Consider the following 19,081-nt stretch of genomic DNA (forward strand, 5'->3'; position numbering starts at 1 on the left):
GAGTCTTTTCTTAGGATCCCCGCTACAGATCGAAAGATAAACAGTTCATGCTGATTTTAAGGTGATGGTAAATAACTTATGGGGACATCTGAAGCAATGAGTACAAACTGTCCACCTATGAAGGATGATTAATCGTTGGCATCTCATTTTTGAATGAAATTACTCATTCTAAATTTTGGAAAAGAAAATGTGAGATTAATCACTTATTAGTAATACTTCATGATCATCGAAAATCCTCTGCAATTAGCAGTGTGCTGCTGTCTGTGGCCACACACCTCCCCCCATACACAATCATCTTTAGAAGGAAGCACCATTATTCAGCAAATTATCTCCCATCCAAGACTAACCACTCAGAGCTCTCTGTTGCTAGTGTTCCTGGATAGTTTAGGTTGTAGTTAATTGGGATTTGGACAATAACTCTAATTGGGTCAATATGGGAAAAATTGCAACAGAATGCCTGTTATGTAAATCTCCCTTTCAAGGGGGAACAAAAGGAAAGACAATCATTTCCTATACATTTCAAAATGGAATAGTTTGAGGGTCGTTTAGGTTGACAATAAATATTTAAACAGATTTCACCAAACTGCTATCAAGGGATATAATAATAAAAAAACCAACACATGATTATTTTACAATTGTCTTCATTACCATCAAAAGGGACAGTAATAGCTAGGAAGAAAGTATGTTTTGTCGACTGCTGAGAAATTATTTAATGGCCTTGCTTGTGAAACAAAACTTGTGAGTTTGGGATGAAAGTTACTCTTTCTCCCTCAATTCCCCAGGCTGCACCAATCTCCCAGCACCAAAAGGAAATTATGGCACAGGGGAACTTTTTATTTACATCACTACATGAAGGAGCTGTTTTTCTTAGAAATAATTGATGTTTTCTAAAAATCTGTTAATCACTGTAAAATCCAAGCCAAGATAAAGATACCCTCAGTTTTGACAGTGCCCCAAAGAGGTCTCTAATAAATGCTTCTTTATTGATCTAGGACTGCACAATAAAATAAGCACAAAATAGTGTTCATATGCACCAAACAGCAGTTAATATGATGGAAATACTATAAAATAGGAGTGGAATATGAAATCATCATGAACTAAATATTTGTGGATCTACCTGACAAATTAAAATCTTGTGGTTCTCTTGGGTCTTAAGAGATGGTTCAGTAGTTAAAAGCATTTATTGTTCTACAGAACACCCATATTTGGTTCTCAGGACCCACAACTGCCTATAACTTTAATTCTAGATCTGATGTTCTCTTCTGACTTCTGTTGGCTCATGTATACATGTGGTATATACACATAACATATTGTATACATATATATGCATGTACATGTAAAATAAATACATGTACATATATATGTATACACACACACATGTACACATAAAATAAAGATTAAAAAATTGTGGTTTTCCCAGGCCCCCAAATACATACATGGTATGTACTCACCGATAAGTGGATATTAGCCAAAAAGTTCAGAAAAATCCATGATACAACTCACAGACCATACGAAACTTAACAAGAAGGAAGGGCCAAGTGTGGATACTTCAAGTCCACTTAGAAGGGAAGTACAAAATAATCATGAGAGGCAGAAGGAAGGAGGGACCAGGGTGGGAGAAGAGAGAGGGGAAGAGGAGGAGGAACAAAAAGGGGGGGCAGGATCATGTATGGGGGTAGGGAGAAAGAAGCCCAGAGGGCCAGAAGAATGAATAGAAATACGCAGCAGTATGGGGTGGGGCAGGGGAGAAACCTCTAGAAAGTCCCAGATACCAGGGATGTGAGAGGCTCCCAGGATCTAATGAGGATGACATTAGACAAAAATGCCCCCCAAAACAGGGAAATGGAACCTGAAGAGACCACTCCCAATAGATAGAGATGGCTCCCCAGTTAAAGAATGGGGCCACAAACCCATCTTAAAATTTTTGACCCAGAATTGTTCCTGTTTAAAGGAAATTCAGGGACAAAAATGGAGCAGAGGCTGAAGGAAAGGCCATTCACAGACTGCCCCAACTTGGGTTTCATTCCCTGTGCAGGTACCAATCCCTGACACTTATTGATGATGTCATGTTGTGTTTGGCAGGAGCCTGGTATGGCTGTCCTCTGAGAGGCTCTGCCAGCACCTAACTGAGACTGATGCGATACTTACAGCCAGCCGTTAGACTGAGCCCAGGGACTCCCATGGAAGAGTTAGGGGAAGGCCTGACGGAGCTGAATTGCAACCCCATAGGAAGAACAACATCATCAACTAACTGGACCCCTCAGAACTCCCAGTCACCAAGCTACCAACCAGAGAGCATACATACGTGGGCTGGTCTGTGACCCCTGCTATGTATATAGCAGAGGACTGCCTATCTGGCCCCAGTAGGAGGGGATTCAGTAGGTCCTGTGGAGGCTTGATGCCCCAGAAAAGGGCAATGCTTGAGGCATGACGTGGGGGTGGGGGGGTGGGTTGGGGAGGACTCTCTTAAAGGCAAAATGGAGAGGGAATAGGGTAAGGAGCTCATGGAGGTGGGACTGAGAAGAGGAATAATTGAAATGTAAATAATAAAATAATTAATAAAATTTGTGGTTCTCTATTTCACAAATTTAAACTTGAAAATAAAGAAATATTTCTCAAAGATAAATATTAAACAATATTAAAACATTAATGTACTGCTGAGAATTCAAGAAAAATTTCAAGAAGTCTACAAAGTATTTTATTTCCTATATGAAAAAGCCTAGTAGTTTGTGTACCTTAAATATGATTTATCATCTTTACTGTTTGAATGTGAACATTAACAAACTCCTCCTTTTGAATAATCTCCAACATAGGTAATATGGTTAGTTCTTTATGTATATATGCTTGTTTATTAATGTGCAGGTATAGGTTGAGACAGGGTCAATCTCCAGTGTTTCCTCAGGAAATGTCCATATTGCTGCTTTGTGACACTGCGACTTACTGGCCAGTGGTCCTCGGTGATCCACCTGTTTCCTTCTCTCCAACACTGGGATTACTGAGCATAGCACCATGCCTGGTTTCCCATGCTGATATTGAGCTTGAATTCAGTTCCTTGTTTTTTGAAATCCTGATTATTCTTGTGTTTTTGTTCAAACAGAGGAAGCCATTTTAAAAAGATGTCTGTACATGTTGACCCCTGAATTAGCACATGTGCTTATTAATTACTATGTTATACGTATCTTAAGACAATGTTAAGACAAAGACATGCATTTGGTCAGCAGAATGGGAATAAAGACAGGCAACAAAGACAAGAAGGGCATTCAGAGCCTTCTCTCTGGTAGGAGGGAACAGAAATGGCCTTTCTGAACTGGCTGTGGCTGACACGCAGAATGAATGATTCAATGTGGACAATAAAATATATTGGGCTCTCCTGAGTGCAGGCATTGTGGTTGAATCTGAACTAGGAATCGTCCTTCAGTTCTTTGGCTTCATAGCATGCACCATTTGGAAGTGACATGAACCTGGCTAGAATGGCTCAGACTACAGAAGTACTGAGGACTGGAGTTTCAGGTGGGAAGCCTACAGTATCCTTGATATCCACTTAGCATCTATTACATGCACATCTTCACTCTGTTTACCCTCACCACGAATGACACTGTAAATGTAATTACCATGATGCTGTAAAAGTAATTACCATTCTCCTTCTGTGCGAATGAGCTCAGAGAGGTTAAACTACTGTCAAAGGTCAAGTGGCAGAGATGGACTGTGTGTGGAACTGAAGCCCATGCTGGTAAGTACTGTAACCTGATGCCTTTCTTACTAGAATAGGTATTGTCAGTCTTGCTCAGATCTGAAATCCGGGATGAACCTGGGGTATACAGCATCACACATTCATTTCTACATGAATTTCTTTCCCAGTCTAAGAAGGTAGACTCAAAGAGATAATAATCAAAGAGATAGATATCGGGTTCTAGCAATGAACAAAACCAAAGAATAATTTTTTAAAAAAAAAATAAAACACAATTGTAGAGACATAGATTTTAATTTTAAAATTAAAAGAATGTAATAGTGCTGTTTAAAAGTTTTGAAGATATAGGAAGTGTTAACCGTATAGAAAGTATAGACAGAGTGAGAACAGCCTTTGGCAAGAGGAGCATGGAGTCTGAGTGACTCAGGTGACAGGATGACCTGAGCTCCGAGGACCATGCTTTAAAGCTCCGTGGAGAAATGGGATCAGGCCTGCTCAGACAGGTGAAAGGCCGGTTGCCTGAGGAAGATTTAAATCATCAGGACTAATAGAAACCTCAGGAAAAAAGATTCCTGCCATGACCAGACTGCAGGAGGCAGGATTCAGCGTGGGGTATCACCGCAAGAACCATAAACAGGAGGAGGTTCATGACCTCACCCCCACCCAGGGTGTGAGAGCAGCTGCTGGCAAGCAGACTGAGTCTAGGGAAAAGGAGAGAGCCTATCACCACGTTTTCCTTGATGCTAGACTGACCCTTAGGATAACAGTTAAAGTTATTATTATGCTGGTAAACATATGCTGGTCACTCGAGGACCCTTGCTTCCTCTCTGATTTCTGAATATGAACACACAAGTCATACATGTCACGGTATCTTACTATCCCCTGAGGAGATAGATCCACTCTCAGGAGAACATCTCAATCACAGTGTACGTTGAAAGGGAGCCTTGACACATAGAGCATCTCTTAGAGATGGATGTAGTCTCAGGGATTCTACGAATGCCAGACGTCGTGGGTTTTCTGATCCTTAGGTACAATGAAAAAGGTGTCTACTCTGTGTAGCAGCTGTTCTGCACTCCAGTGACGGATAGGAGGTATCATCTGCCATAGACTAAGGCCTCACAGATTCAGGGAAGCTCATTCAGCTCTCTCATTCCTCATGCTGAATCTTAGTAAGATCAAGCCTGGGCTATATACATGTCTATCTATGATGCCATCCACCCATCCCTTGCCACTTCATGCGGGAAGGAAATGTAAGTACTCACTGTCATTTCTGAGGAAGTTATTAAGCAGCTGGAAAAGGGGAAAGCTATCCCAGGAGTCTTGAGGTTGGGCCTCCAGCGCAGTATCCATGTCTACTGTGAATAAAGCCCAAAACTTCTCTGCGTGCTCGGCCAATAAGTCTGGCCACCAGGCAAATGCCTGCAGGAAGTAAAGGAGAGATCGATGACTTGTTAGCAGCATGGACAAACACTATGCTCCTGAGAACATGTGCAGTATGCCTCGGTGTCACAAATAAGTATGATAGATAAAATATAAAACTTTTAAGGTAAGGAATGTTATGGGTATTACAATATACAATAACCAATTTGCCATTGATAAATGAAACTTAAAATAGGCATTTATTTCTTTAGAAGCCACAGATATAAACTATAGGAAAATGTATAGTATAAAAACAAAAGGAAAATTCTTGTATACATTAAAAATTATACACAACTAATGTGAATATCTCCTTTTTTATCAATAGGATACTAACATATTTGGCATCATACTGTAGGATGATTTCCTTCAATTTTTGTCTTTAATGATAGCATGGCATTCTACTATGAGAATACACAGTCTTCTAAAACCACTGCCCCTTTAAGAAGACTTTCCCCTAATTTTTCAGATACCCAAGGACTGTGTGGTAAGAGCTTTACAAATAAATCCTGGAATTATTTTGTTTTATTTATCCTGGCTGTTTTATTATGGCTTGGAGATGAAGTGTCTCAACGGAAGACATGTGTTGGGAGCTTAGTATCCAAGCTGGTGGTGCTATTTTGGGATGTTCTAGAAACTTCAGGTGGTAGGAAGTGGCTTGACTCTTTCTGTCTGGCTCTCAGTTTGAACTGCTCTGCCTTCCACACCTCCCTCCCTATGACAGACAGAGCTACCTGAAACCAGTTCTTTTCTTGCATTCTTCCTGCCTGCTGCTAAGCTTACAGTGATGAAAGGGGAGCATTCAGAGTTCCTTAGGGACGGCTTCTATATATGATGGGGCTAAAGGGCTTTTCAGAGTCTTTATACATTGCAAACTGCTCTCTAGGAACAGAATTGCTCCTGTCCACTCACCAAACAGTCACCAGTCATTGTTTTACTGTGTAAGAAGATAAATAGGTCATAGTGCTGCCCAACTTAAAGGCCCATTTCATCTACCAACACACAACAGAATCCAAAAGCCTTATCATCTAGCTGGCAAAGCCCCATGGCCTTCATGTTCCAGGTCTGAGCCTTACTTCCCTAGAGAGGACTTCTGGACTGCCCAGGTGAACTAGGCCCCTGGACAGTTCCCTGAGACGGAACGGCTTTACTTCCTGGGACACAGTGCTGCTTACATGAGTACACGTCTGGTACTCAGACTGTGAACACTGTTAAAGACAGCGTTTGCCTGGTCTGTTCTTCACTTTGTACTTGGTCAGGGCTGTTATGACTGGTAATGAAAAAAATCACTTAAAAAAATATTACGCTTCTTGGGACTGGAGAGATGTCTCAGCAGTTAAGAGCACTGGCTGCTCTTCTAGAGGTCCTGAGTTCAATTCTCAGCAACCACATGGTGGCTCACAACCATCTACAATGGGATCTGATGCCCTCTTCTGGGATGTCTGAAGACAGCTACAGTATTATATATATAATTTTTAAAAACTTTAAAAAGTATGCGCCTTTAGGAAGAGAAAAATAATACTTTGCTTTTAGACAGTTCTCAAAAAATAATGGGGGATGCTTCTGTTCTCAGTTTTGTTTTACTTTGCCTATGTATAAGTAATCTTAAATAAGTTTTCATATACTTATAGAGAACTTTAAAATCAGTGTGTGTGTGTGTGTTGTCTTTTAAGTTTTGTCCTTATTTGCCTACTGAGTGCCAGTTGCTATCAAAATCTTGTTCCTGTGTGTGTGGTATATATGTATGGTTATGCACAAATAGGCCATAGGTTTCTTTGATCCCTCTCTACCATATGTGTTGAGGCAGGGTCTCCCACTTGGACCCAGAGGTCCCCCATATGGCTAGCTACTTCCCGAGGTTGCTTTTGGGGATCCCTGCCTCTGTTTCTAGAGAGTTGGGTTTGTAGGGATCTGCTAATCTTGCCTTTTGTTTCTGTGGCTCTGGGAATCTACTCAGTCCCCTATATTTGTGTAGCAAGTCCCTTACCCACTGAGCCATCTCCCAGGCCCAATATCATCATTTTTTAGCCAATCTAAAACATGACAACCTGTGATGCATTGTTATTGTCTCCCTGTTAAGACTATTTATTTAAAATTTTATATCCTGCAGCCTAAGAATCACCCACTTAGTTTCTGAACTGTATTTAAGTACGTATTAGGTTTTATCAGGAAAAGGCAAGTGACAAAGCTGAAAGACGAGGCTGCAAAATTCTGAAACATGATTTTAAATCTTTTGTAGTAAAAATGGCCTTAAAATCATAGGTATCAGAAAAAGCATGTTAAGAAAAGTCACCATATAGCTAATTAGCATCAAGTAAACAAACAAAAGCTAAACTATACTAGAAAATGTTATATAAATAGACCTAAGAGTGATAGACATTTTAATGTTTTCCTCAATATTGTGATATATATGTGAGGGATTTGTTCTGGCATGTTATACTGCATAACTGCATAAACCCAGCAGAGTATCACATGCAGTGATTATCTCTGAGCATTTGCTGAATATATATTATATATACCTACTCTAAAAATATATAATAATATATAAAATATCTAATAACATAACTTACTGATACTAATAAATAGTAAATAAATAATATATAATAGTAGTATTTATTGATTTATTTTATATCTCTTGTTCTTGCCCTTTGAAGTTAGATTTGTGACAATGTCAAGTAGAACCTGAGATTCCTCACAGAGCAGAGCAGAGTAGAAATGCTAGTCAGAATTCAGTCCTGTTAAGAGACAGAATCTCACTTCCTGTTCACAGCCAATACCTTCACAGAAGGCTAAAATTAAGAACCTAGCAGCCATGTTAGCTCTGCATTGTTTCAGTACTACCAGACAAATTCATAAAGCTCATTTTAAAGCTAACTTGGAAGAGAGAGTTAGGCTCAGAATGAAAAGTAATGATATATATATATATATATATATATATATATATATATATATATATAGAATATAATGGGATATAAGTATATATATTTAAGATATACATAATTGAATATAATGGGATATATATATATATATATATATATATATATGCCTTTATGCTTTTTCTACTGACTATAAAAGTTCATTATGTTTTAAAGAAGTATTGTTTATGCCTCGAATTGTAATTTAGATGAAGTTTGTCTTGTGAATTTAAGTCAAGATGTGGTGGACATCTCACTGATGACTTGAGAAAGTACTGAGCAACCAGTCTTTTAATTAATTAACTAATTGAGTTTATATGTATGTTTGTGTCTGGGTGAGTGCATGCTCTGAGTGTGGTACAGACTCATAGTGATTTTATAGTGCCCAGAAAAACAAAGACAAACAAACAAAAAACCCCAAAACATTAGATCTCCTGTAGCTGGGCTTATAGGCTGTTGCGAGTTATCTAACATGGTTGCTGGGAATTAAAATTTGGTTCTCTGGAGGAGCAGGAAGGCTTCAAACCACTGAGCCAACTCCCCAACCACTGGCTGAAGATCTAAGCAAAAGTGGAAGTTTCTTTCAAACACAGAATCAGCCTCACCACCTGTCCTTCCTTTCTCTTGCCCATCCTATTAGAGATAGCTGCTCTGACTGGACTGGAGGGGAAGAAAATGGACTGTACTGTTTCCTTCCAGGGTTCTACCTCATGAGGTGTCAGATGCTCAATAGCAGAGTCTCACTGGGTTGGAGGAAACCTCTCTCAGAAAAGCGTCTATTGGTAAGGCACCTATGGGATGTCACAAGAATAATTCTAAATCTGTCTTGGCTCTAATGCTAAGTCATGATTTACTGTAAATGATCTGACAGAGGCAGAAGGCAATAGCTTACCAATATGCTTAAGAGGAACATATAAATCAGTCTTGAGTGATAACTATAATGTATGTGACAAGCTGATAATACTTTGAATTCTTTGTCACTTTTACTCAAAGCAGTTGAAAAAATTTTTCTTCTTCTTCTTTGAGACAAAGTATCTCTGTGTATCTCTGGTTGTCCTGGAACTCATTCTGTAGACCATGTTGGTTGGCCTAGAACTGAGGTCTATTTTCCCCTGCCTCCTAAGTGGTGAGATTAAAGGGTTGTACCGCCACCACTTGGTTTGGCATCAAAGTAGTTGAAAATGGAGGGAGCTAAGCATGAACCCTGAACCTGGGAGTAAGGCATTAGCTTCTGAACTTAGAGGCAAGACTAGAGTAATCAGAAACACATAACTTCTCTGCCTGGATTTCTATTTCTAGTCTATAAATTAATACAAACAATATCTCCTCTAGCCTCTGGGTTATTTTGAAAATAAATCAACATGGAAATTTCTTTCTGTACAAATATAAATGAATGTTATTATCTGTAATTACAAGAATACATTGAAATTCATGTACAGATAGTGAGTTAATGTGCTTTAAAAATAATGTCCAAGCTATTCATGGTGACTCATGCCTGCAAATGGGGAGGCTCGAGTGGAAGAATCTGGGTTTAAGGCCAGTGCAGGTTACAGAGTGAGAACTTGCCTTAAGAACAAACAAGTTAAAACGAAAAACAAAATGTCCAATATGAATTTAAAAGGTTTTGTGGGTTAAAGTACTGCTCTAGAAGTTTTATAAGTATTATCTTAGTTATTCTCCCAAATTGCTCATTTGGTATAATTATCATATTTGTAGAGCTAGTATGTAAGAGAGAAATGATATAGTTTTCTTAAGTAACTATACAGAGCATATTAGCTATCTACCATCATCCATCCATCTGTCCATCCATCTGTCTATCTATCCTTCCTTTACTTTGCATATCAGAACACTGTTTCTGTGCCTTGATTTTTTTCTTTCTATAAACATTTATTATCACATGACTTAAGTCTAAGAATTTTTATTGCTTTGAGCTTTGGAATGCATAATATATAATTTAGTACAAATAAGGAGGATCATTTTACATTGAGCAAAAAACAGATAATTTGACTTTGAAATGTTTTTTTTTTTTAATTTCCCAAGATTAGTCTACAATGCTAAAATTTGTGAGTTACTATAAAAACTCTGGGGACAATTTGATAATTACTGTATTTCTTAGCCCTCAAATATGCTTACATAAACATGCACAGAACAATATGGAAAGCCATAATCTAGTAGTAGTCAGTAGAGTAGACCATAACATGTTGCCAGCTCCTCATAATTCTTTTAATTCATTATTTTGGTAATCATTTTTAATATAGATATAAATATTAAAATAATTAAAAAGAGAAGATACTTCAGAACATATGTTATTTTAAAATGTTACCTTTGTTTTTATAAGTTTAAAAATTGCATATATACAAGTAAATTTGAACAAAGAGGTACAATACCTCTTCAGTGAAATCTGAAACACTGAGGATGAAAATAGAAGAGGATGTAACTGGAAAGATGTTCCATGTTTACATATCAGGAAAAATGATGTTAAAATGCCCATATCATCCAAAGCTAGTGTGGTGGTTTGAATATGCTTGGCCCATGGGAAGTGGCACTGTTAGAAGGTATGGTCTTGGTGGAACAGGTGTGGTTTGGAGGAAGTGTGTCACTGTGTAGACAGACAGCCCTTGGAGGGTTCTTATGCTTAAGCTCCACCCAGTGCAGAAGAGATTCCCCTCTTCTGGCTGCCTTTGGATCAAGATTAGAACTCTTATCTCCTCCAGGGCCATGCCTGCCTGCACACTGCCATATTTTCTACCTTGATGATAATGGACTGAACCTCTGAACTGTAAGCCAGACCCAATTAAATGCTTTCCTTTATAAGTGTTGCCTTGGTCATTGTGTGTCTTCACAGCAATGGAAAACCTAACTAAGACAGCTGGCTACATATTTAATGCCACGACTTCATGACTTTCAGAACATCAATGACTTTCTTCATTAAACTATGAAAATGCTCCTTAAATTCATATGGAACCACAAAACAAAACAAACAAGCAACAAAAAAACCCCCACAAAAACCAAAAAAACACAAAAACCTCCAAGTAGCCAAAGCAATTGCAAACAAGAAGGACAAAGCATGAGACATTATAATGCTTGAGTTCAAAGTAGACTAAGTCATAGTAATTAAAGCAGCATGGCATGGGCCTGAAAAGGAGACAAAGGGGTAGGTGAGAGGGCTCAGCAGGTAAAGGAGCTTGCCACCAACTCTGATGACCTGAGTTCCTGTCACACACAGAGTGGGAGGAGAAAAACAACTCCTGGCAGCCCATCCTCTGATCTTGCTTATGCACACCAGCATGCACACACACAGAATAATAAATAAATAGATAGATAGATAGATAGATAGACAGACAGACAGACAGATAGAATGCATCAGTGGAAGAGATCAGATTACTTAGAAGCAAACTTACACTCAGAGTCCACTGATTTCCAACAAAGTGTACTAAAAACATATATTGGAGAAAAAAAAACTTTAAAAAATGGAACTGAAAAAGTTAGACATGCACATGAAGCTAGAGTCCTATGCTCTCACCAGCTATGCAAACCAACTCAGAGTGGATTAAACACACATACAAAAGCAGCCACTGCAAAGCTATGGAGATACTAGAAGAAAACAGGAGAAGCAGAGTCAGATGTTAGAATAGGGAAAGGTTCGGGGAAGTCATGAAAATCACAGGAAGCAAAAGCAAAAGACAGACAGACAGAATTCTAGCACACAAACGATTGAACGCAACAGCAAAGCAACAGTTCACAGAGTGAAGGGATAACACAAGGCTATGAGAAAATAAAATACGTGGATGCTGTGTATCTGTGAGGGGGGTTAATACTAGAATATGAAATTTCCCAAAATTCTTAGGGAACTATAACAAACAAACAAACAAACAACAAACCATAAAACCCAAACAAAAACTGGAAACAATGGCCAAAGCAAAAAGCATTATACTACCTGGAAAAAATACTCTCAGAACTATAGCAATGAAAATGATGTAGGTGGCTAGAGATGCCTAACTAGCACGCATGAAGCCCTGAGTTCTGTTGCCACTACTGGAAAAAATAAAATAAAATAAAATAAAATAAAATAAATAAAAAAATGACATCGTGGTCTGTGTTTGCAAATCCCAAAGTGGAGAGACAGGAGGATCAGAAGTTCAAGATTATCCCCACCTACATAACAAATTAGAGACCTAAATTAAAAAAGTGGAACATACACACTAATGCAAAAGGTAGTTGTGTGGTGATGTGCATAAGCAAGCAACAAGCTGAAGGAAATGAAACAGGACAGATTATTGGTTTGAGGTCAGACAGTACTCTATTCTTTTTTTTTTTAATTGTCTTTAATCTTTTTAATTTTTTACAGTTCAGTCATTATCCCCCTTCTGTTCTGCCGTCAGACAGTCCTGAGTGAGGTGTCTCAGACCCAAAAGGATATGCATAGTATGTACACATAAATAAGTGGATATTAGCCAAAAAAAAAAAAAAGTACAGAATACCCAGGATACAATCCACAAAACTCAAGAAGGTTCACAAGCCCAAGGGCCCAAGTGAGGATGCTTCGATCCCACTTGGCAGGGAGAAGAAAGCAGAGGGCAGAGGGAGGGATGTTGGTGGGAGGGGGGGGGGAAGGAGAGAAGCCCTGAAGGCCAGCAGAATGGATCGGAATATGCAACCTCAGGAGGTGGGAGGTGGGGAACCCTCTAGAAAGTACCAGAGACCTGAGAGGTGAGAGACTCTCAGGACTCAAAGGGAGGGACCTTAGATGAAATGCCCTACAGTGGGGGAGAGGGAACTTGTAGAGCCCACCTCCAGTAGAAAGGTACGACATTGAGCGGAGGGATGGGGCTGCCATTCCACAGTCAAAGACTCTGACCCAGAATTGTCCCTTTCCTCTTACTCTTTCCTGGACATGGTAGAGTATGCCTGGAATCTGGAGACTGGGTAAACTGGTCATGAGCTGGCAGCCAATCATTGCAAGACCTCATCTCCAAAGAAACCTGAAAATGTGTAACAACAACAACAACAACAGCAACTACCAACAGCACAAACCAAAACCAATAACAAAGGGTAGATTGGAAGCTCAGCTGGTAAGTGTGTGCTTGGCGCCCAAGCATGCAGAACTAAGTCTGCCTTGCTAGCATTCACGTAAGGAGCCAAGGGCCTGTGCTCTGTGCCTTGCTGTTGCAAAGCAGAAACAAGTGGCTCACTGGACTTTGTCGTGCATCCTGCTTACCCTGAATATGTGAGCTCCAGATTCAGTGGGAGACCTTGTTTCAAAGAACGAGGTGAGGAGTGACCGAGGAAGACAGACGCCTGACTTCAACCTCTGGTCTGCACACACACGCACATCTGCACGCACAGGTAGCTGATTAGAACTAGTGCTTTGCCCCGGAGGCGTTTCCCACTGGTCAGAGGGAAATGGCTTTTGGATGAAGAACTGCTAGATGCGTTTGTTTGAAATCTCTGATCCAGCACAGCCTGCTCCCTGAAATGTGGAGAGTCTTAAAGGATTTTGCTGAAAAAGAGCTAAAATCAGCTTTCTAGGGAGAAAAGCTGGGAGAGGTCAAGAGGCCTCCAGAGGAGGAGGGACTGCCTTACAATTAAGTTCCTGACAAGGAGGTGAATGGCTGGACACCTGCTTGACGGAGGACCTGTGTAAGAGGGAAACAGCCACTTAGTCCTGTTGAGTGCACTGGGACAGAGGAGGGAGGCAGAGTGAAAGGGAGAGTGGGAGCCCGAGCCACCTGGAGGTCGCCTTGAGGCAAATACATTAACCTCCTCAGAGGAGCAGAAGGGCTGAGGGAGCCTAGGTGATGTCTGGAGTAATGAAACTGGCCGGAGCATCCAGCAAATCTCAGTGTAGAGTGCCCTCCACTAACATACTCTGGAAACGACTTTGAAATTAGATCGGTTCCCTCTCCAGTACTGCTCAGAAGGAAGAGCTAATGGAAAGGGAGCAAATAAAAGGATTTAAAAAAAATTAATTGCAAGACAAAACAAAAAGCCAAAATTTCCAGTTTCTTGCCTGGTGTTTTGCTTGGGCTGGAAGACGTTAATTATGCAAGTGATGTCTAACTAAACACAGTTGCCTAACCGTGGAGCAAAGGCCAGCCAGAGGAAAGTCTTGCCTTCCAAGGAAAAGCCTCAGTTGACTTCAAAATGACAACCATCAGAACGAATCCTGCTTCACAGTCACATTAAAGGGTTGTCTTATGCAAAGAAAAAGAGGAAACAGTTTTACTCACCTCTCTTCCCTGTGGGATTCCAAAAATTTGGAGCATAAGCAGAACAGAAAAATGGCACCGTGTTACAGAGTATTTGTAAAGAAGCCACCAGAAGAGTTCCAATTGCATTGCAGCACAGAGCACGGTGGTGTTTCTGTGCCGTGTTTCAGGGAAGTCAATTGTAGGTTACAGATTAAAATACAAACAGCATCTATACTATGATTATATGTTTGACAAGCATTATTTAGTGACTACATTGACTATTAAAAACACTACATTTTAATTTCCATAAAATATATGGGAACATTAGCTGTACCTGTTCGGTGCAAACACATTCGGAAATAGGATATTTGGTCAGATTAAAAACAATTTAGAAGGGCCTTAGACTCTGGTGATAATCTCTTTCAGAGCAAGACAAAGACGAAGACAAAACATACCTATATTTTTATCATATGATATTTTCTTTGTAGCATGGCCATGATTCTAGCCCAGAAAACATCCTCCTGGGAATTCATTTCAAATTATTGAAGCAGCTGTTTCTTCAGTTTAAAATAAAATATCCATAACAAGTTCACACATGACAGATGCAAGCTAAAAACTAGATTCCACAGTGTGAGCTAAAAGCAGATGTTTTGAATGATCATATTTATAACCAGATACAATAAATCTTAGTTACCTATAGTAAGGCTTCATGAACACTTTTTTCCCCAAGAATTTGCTTAAATATAGGTCCTGTAGTTTCTCATATTTTTCTGAGAACTAGATTCCATTAAACACAAATATTCTATAAATTCACATGTTATCTGGTCTGTTTTCTTTCAGCTTGTTACACCTGCTTCCTCAAAACTAAAAGCACAGTGAGGACACCAATATTTATTGTGTTTATTTAATGCTACATATCTCCTCCATTCAACTCAAAACCAGGAAATTGTTTTTGTACTCACAACTACTAAACAGAGAATTTTAAGTCTTAGAATATCAAGGCAGTGAGACCACTGTGGGTCTATAGAGCATGTTAATATGTAATAGGATTTAAAGATATTGGCTGGCAATGGGGCTCTGGGGCAGAGGGTTGGATAATGCCTGGTTTCCCTCCAAGCAGGACAAAAAAAAAAAAAAAAAAAAAAAAAACAAGGCAAAAACAACAAGCCCCAGAGATTTAATGAAAACACACAGAAAATTTGATGCAAAAAGGAAGATTTCAGTCAGTCACAAAATTATGAATGTTTCTGATTAATGTTCACTGCCCCACATTTTTAAACAAAGTAATCATATCATATGACAAAAAATCTCCCAACTTGTATAGCATCCCAACATGGGTGTGCTCCATCTTTGGTAGCTATTGTTTATATAACTTGGAGGCATAGCTCCCAAGCTTTCTCATGTCTTTACTATGTGATTGTTGTCAAAAACAGATACAACAATCACACACACACACACACACACACACACACACACACACACACAAACACACACACATAGAGTTTTCCATGAAAGGTTTATGTTTGGCCAGCTACATACTGAGACTCTGTCCTATTACTGTGGAGCTATCTTTCACTGCTATCCCCCGTCCATGGCAAAGCCCTTGGGAGAAACTTATGCTTTGGCTATAGGTCATCACCTCAGCATGATGCTCCTCATTTTGCTGTAGGACTTCTATGCAGAGCTCTGCGAGATGAAGAACCTCTTCCAGCTTCCTGGCAGGAGTTGCCTGGTTCATGGTCTCTGTTAAAAAAAAAAAAATCATAATGTTACCTTGAAAATACAAAGCCAGACATGTCCTAAGATGCAATGACAATCAGAGTATTGAAATGGCACAAGGAAGCACACTTTTGAGAGATAAGGGACAAAGGGAACACAATTGAATACATTGTCTTTAAAAAGCCGGTTCACCAGACTGCAGAAAAGATCTCACCCACAAAGCAATCACAGATCTGCAAGTGCTTTGCCACTTAGTACACAAGAACTAACAGGTGCAACAGCACATTAGATGCTCAACTTCTGCAACAAACAAGTTACAATTCTGCTCAAGGTCAGGAACACACAGAGAGCAGACAGCACCGTCTTTTCCTTCCCTCTACATTGTATTATCAATACAATACAGTTCTCACCAGATGAGTCATTCCTGGCATTAGCAAACCCCAGGTTTTTTGTTACTATTTGAATTCTCAGTTCATGTTGATCTCAAATCCGAGGAGTACAAAGTCACCTAAAACAACTCTGACAGCAGGCAATTAACTGGCTTTCTCCCCTGTGTGCCTGCTGTCATCTCAGCCCACTACTAAATGTGTGTGTGTGGGGGGGGGGGGCAGGTTAGGGAAGGGCAGAAGCCTTCTTCAAACTTGAAGGTATCTTTAGCATTAAGCTAAATTGGTGTAAAGGGACAAAAACACAACAAGGTGAAGTGCAGCTACCAGAAATTCAGTAAAAGAGAAGGCAGAATAGCTTATTTCAAAGAAATTATCCTACAATGTAGAGCCATTTTTTATCTCTGTCAAGAACATCAGCCTGTCAGCAGGGAACAGATATTTTCAACTATGGGAAGTAAAGGGGATGAAGTAAGAATATCAGGGTGACAATTGCAGTGGGTGGTTTTGTTCGAGTTTTGAGATGGGTTCTTCTTAAATAGCCCAGGAACTCCTGCATAACCCAGTCTAGCCTCAAACTTAGGATCTTCTTGCTTTGTTCTCTCAGGTACTGGGATCACAGACACAACCCATTATGCTATGCTTTCCAAACAAATGTATCTGTCATTGACTTTCTGGCCTTTTTTCTTTTCTTCATTTCTCCCTTCTAGGCTAATATGTCCTTATCTCAAACAATTCAACATCCCAAATCACAACAGAAAGGATGTTCAGACCACTATCAGTTCATCCACCTGTTTCAAGATCATTTTGAGATTCTTCAACAAGGTGAAGTTAAGGTAGCTCACGACTCAGTGTGACAGCCCGTTTCATGTGGAGGCGCTTCAAACTGTTTAGTGAGGATGCTAAGAGCCTTCAAAGTTCTGGAAACAAACATGCATGCTGTATAAAGAATGGGGAGAGAGACTTAAAGGAAGCATGGTCACCGAGGAATAGCATACGACCTGTGCAAGACACAGGTTTCCAGAGAGAACTTCAGGGCAGACAAGGTTTGTGAGAGGAGGTTTGGGGATGATGTATACAGAGGATGGCAATTCTTGGAGAAGTCAGGCACAGCCAAGCAAGGGCTTCTGAAGTATCATTTGTAAGCCATTTAAAAAAATACCTATAACTCACAGGGTTAGAGAGATGAAATGAAAACATCTGAAAAGCGATGAAGGTAAGGCTTGGGCCTTGGGCCTTGCGTGTTCTCCCTGTGCTAGAGAATGGTGCTTTAGCAATGTGGGCTTTCCCTAAGACTGGATGAGTCTATCGAAAGAGGGCCAGTGCAGTATGCCCTAGGACCTCAGAAGAGGGAGAATCTTAGAATACTGTAAGTCACAGTGTGTGCATCAAGGCGTGGAACAGAGATTCTGTGGCGCATGTATGAAAGGTGGACTCTTGAAAAGAGGAAGACACAAGAGACCATGTCATTAATTAAAGTCCTACTATGTCAACAAGATGCGAAGAATCACGGATCCTTTAATCTTTAACCTTCCCTGTAGAGTGGCTTAAATGGTTGGGCTTTAAGTCAGGTGTTGTGGGACCATAATGCCTATGGTTCTGGAGGGAAGATCAATGAACAAGCTTCAGCCTGGGGAGCTCAAATATGAGGATGGCAGGAGTTGGGTCCCTCCCTGCTCTCAACCTGGCACTTTAAAGCTGGCTCACCCACTATAAACCCTAGTGTGAATTTATTACCCTGAAAGTTCCTATGCTTCACCCCTTGTTTGACCTTATAAAGTCCCTCTCCACCCCGCTCTGTAAAACCCGAGCATGCAGACTGTAGCATCTTCCAACACCCCTGCCCTGGCCACTGGTGCACAACCACATAAACCTTGTGTGAGAGACCCCTCTCCCAAATAAATGGACTAGTCACCCCCCCAACTGTTTGCCCTGTGTGTTCTATGCTCCCTCCCTGATTGCTGACCTCCAGGTTAAGCTTCCCTCCTCCCAGCCCAGCTCTGTGTTCAGTGGGCCTGGTGTTAGACCCTAAGTGATAGCAGGCTCCTTTAATCCCAACACTTGGGAGGCATAGGCAGGTGGATCTCTGAGTTCAAGGCCAGTCTGGTATACAGAGTGAGTTCCAGGAAACTTTGGGTTTTATGTTTTGAAATGTATATTTTAAATATATGTATGTGTCTATGTACACACACACACATACACATATAAAACATAGGTTTTAAAACTATTAATAAATACAAAATTCTTCCCCCAGAGCTCCCAGGGACTAAACCACCAACCAAAGAGAATCCATGGCTCTAGCTACATATGTAGCAGAGGATGGCCTTATCTGACATCAATGGGAGGGGAGGCCCTTAATCCTGTGTAGGCTTGATGCCCCATTGTAGGGGAATACTAGGGTGGTGAGGTAGGAGTGGGTGGGTGCATGGGGCAACACACTCACAGAAGCAGGGGTAGGGGAGGGTGAAATAGGGGGGTTGTGAAGGGGAAACTGGTGTAATAGTTGAAATATAAATGAATAAAATTTCCATTAAAAAACTTGTATTTCCAACATATTTTAGGATATTGTTTATTGCATCCTTAAAGCCATCCTGAAAACTAAGGAATCAGGACTTCTGTTGTTGGGTTCAGACTGGTTGAAGCCAATTTCCAAGGTCATATAGTTACTTGCTGAGATTTAACTAAACCTTATCAAGTGATCAGTCTTCGACATACAAGCAATACTAAAGAGATCTGGCAGATTGTAAATACACACACACACACACA

The 19,081-nt window shown here is 40.2% G+C and overlaps 1 protein-coding gene across 12 annotated transcripts in view; it reads right to left on the minus strand.

Moving 5' to 3' along the window:
• Cadps2 (calcium dependent secretion activator 2) overlaps window positions 1–19,081 on the minus strand; it is a 518,996-nt gene that overhangs the window by 74,313 nt on the left and 425,602 nt on the right. For 7 of the 12 annotated variants that reach the window (XM_029533832.1, XM_021190679.2, XM_029533805.1 and 4 more), the window contains 3 exons: window positions 15,850–15,953; window positions 14,250–14,258; window positions 4,951–5,107 (listed from right to left, as the gene is read on the minus strand). In XM_029533832.1, coding sequence (XP_029389692.1) covers window positions 4,951–5,107; window positions 14,250–14,258; window positions 15,850–15,953 — 270 coding nt within the window. The remainder of the gene's footprint in view (window positions 1–4,950; window positions 5,108–14,249; window positions 14,259–15,849; window positions 15,954–19,081) is intronic. The other 5 variants (XM_029533822.1, XM_029533806.1, XM_029533800.1 and 2 more) reach the window with 1 other exon arrangement.

Source organism: Mus pahari, chromosome 2 (genome assembly GCF_900095145.1).
Source record: "Mus pahari chromosome 2, PAHARI_EIJ_v1.1, whole genome shotgun sequence".
Classification (NCBI taxonomy): Eukaryota; Metazoa; Chordata; class Mammalia; order Rodentia; family Muridae; genus Mus; species Mus pahari.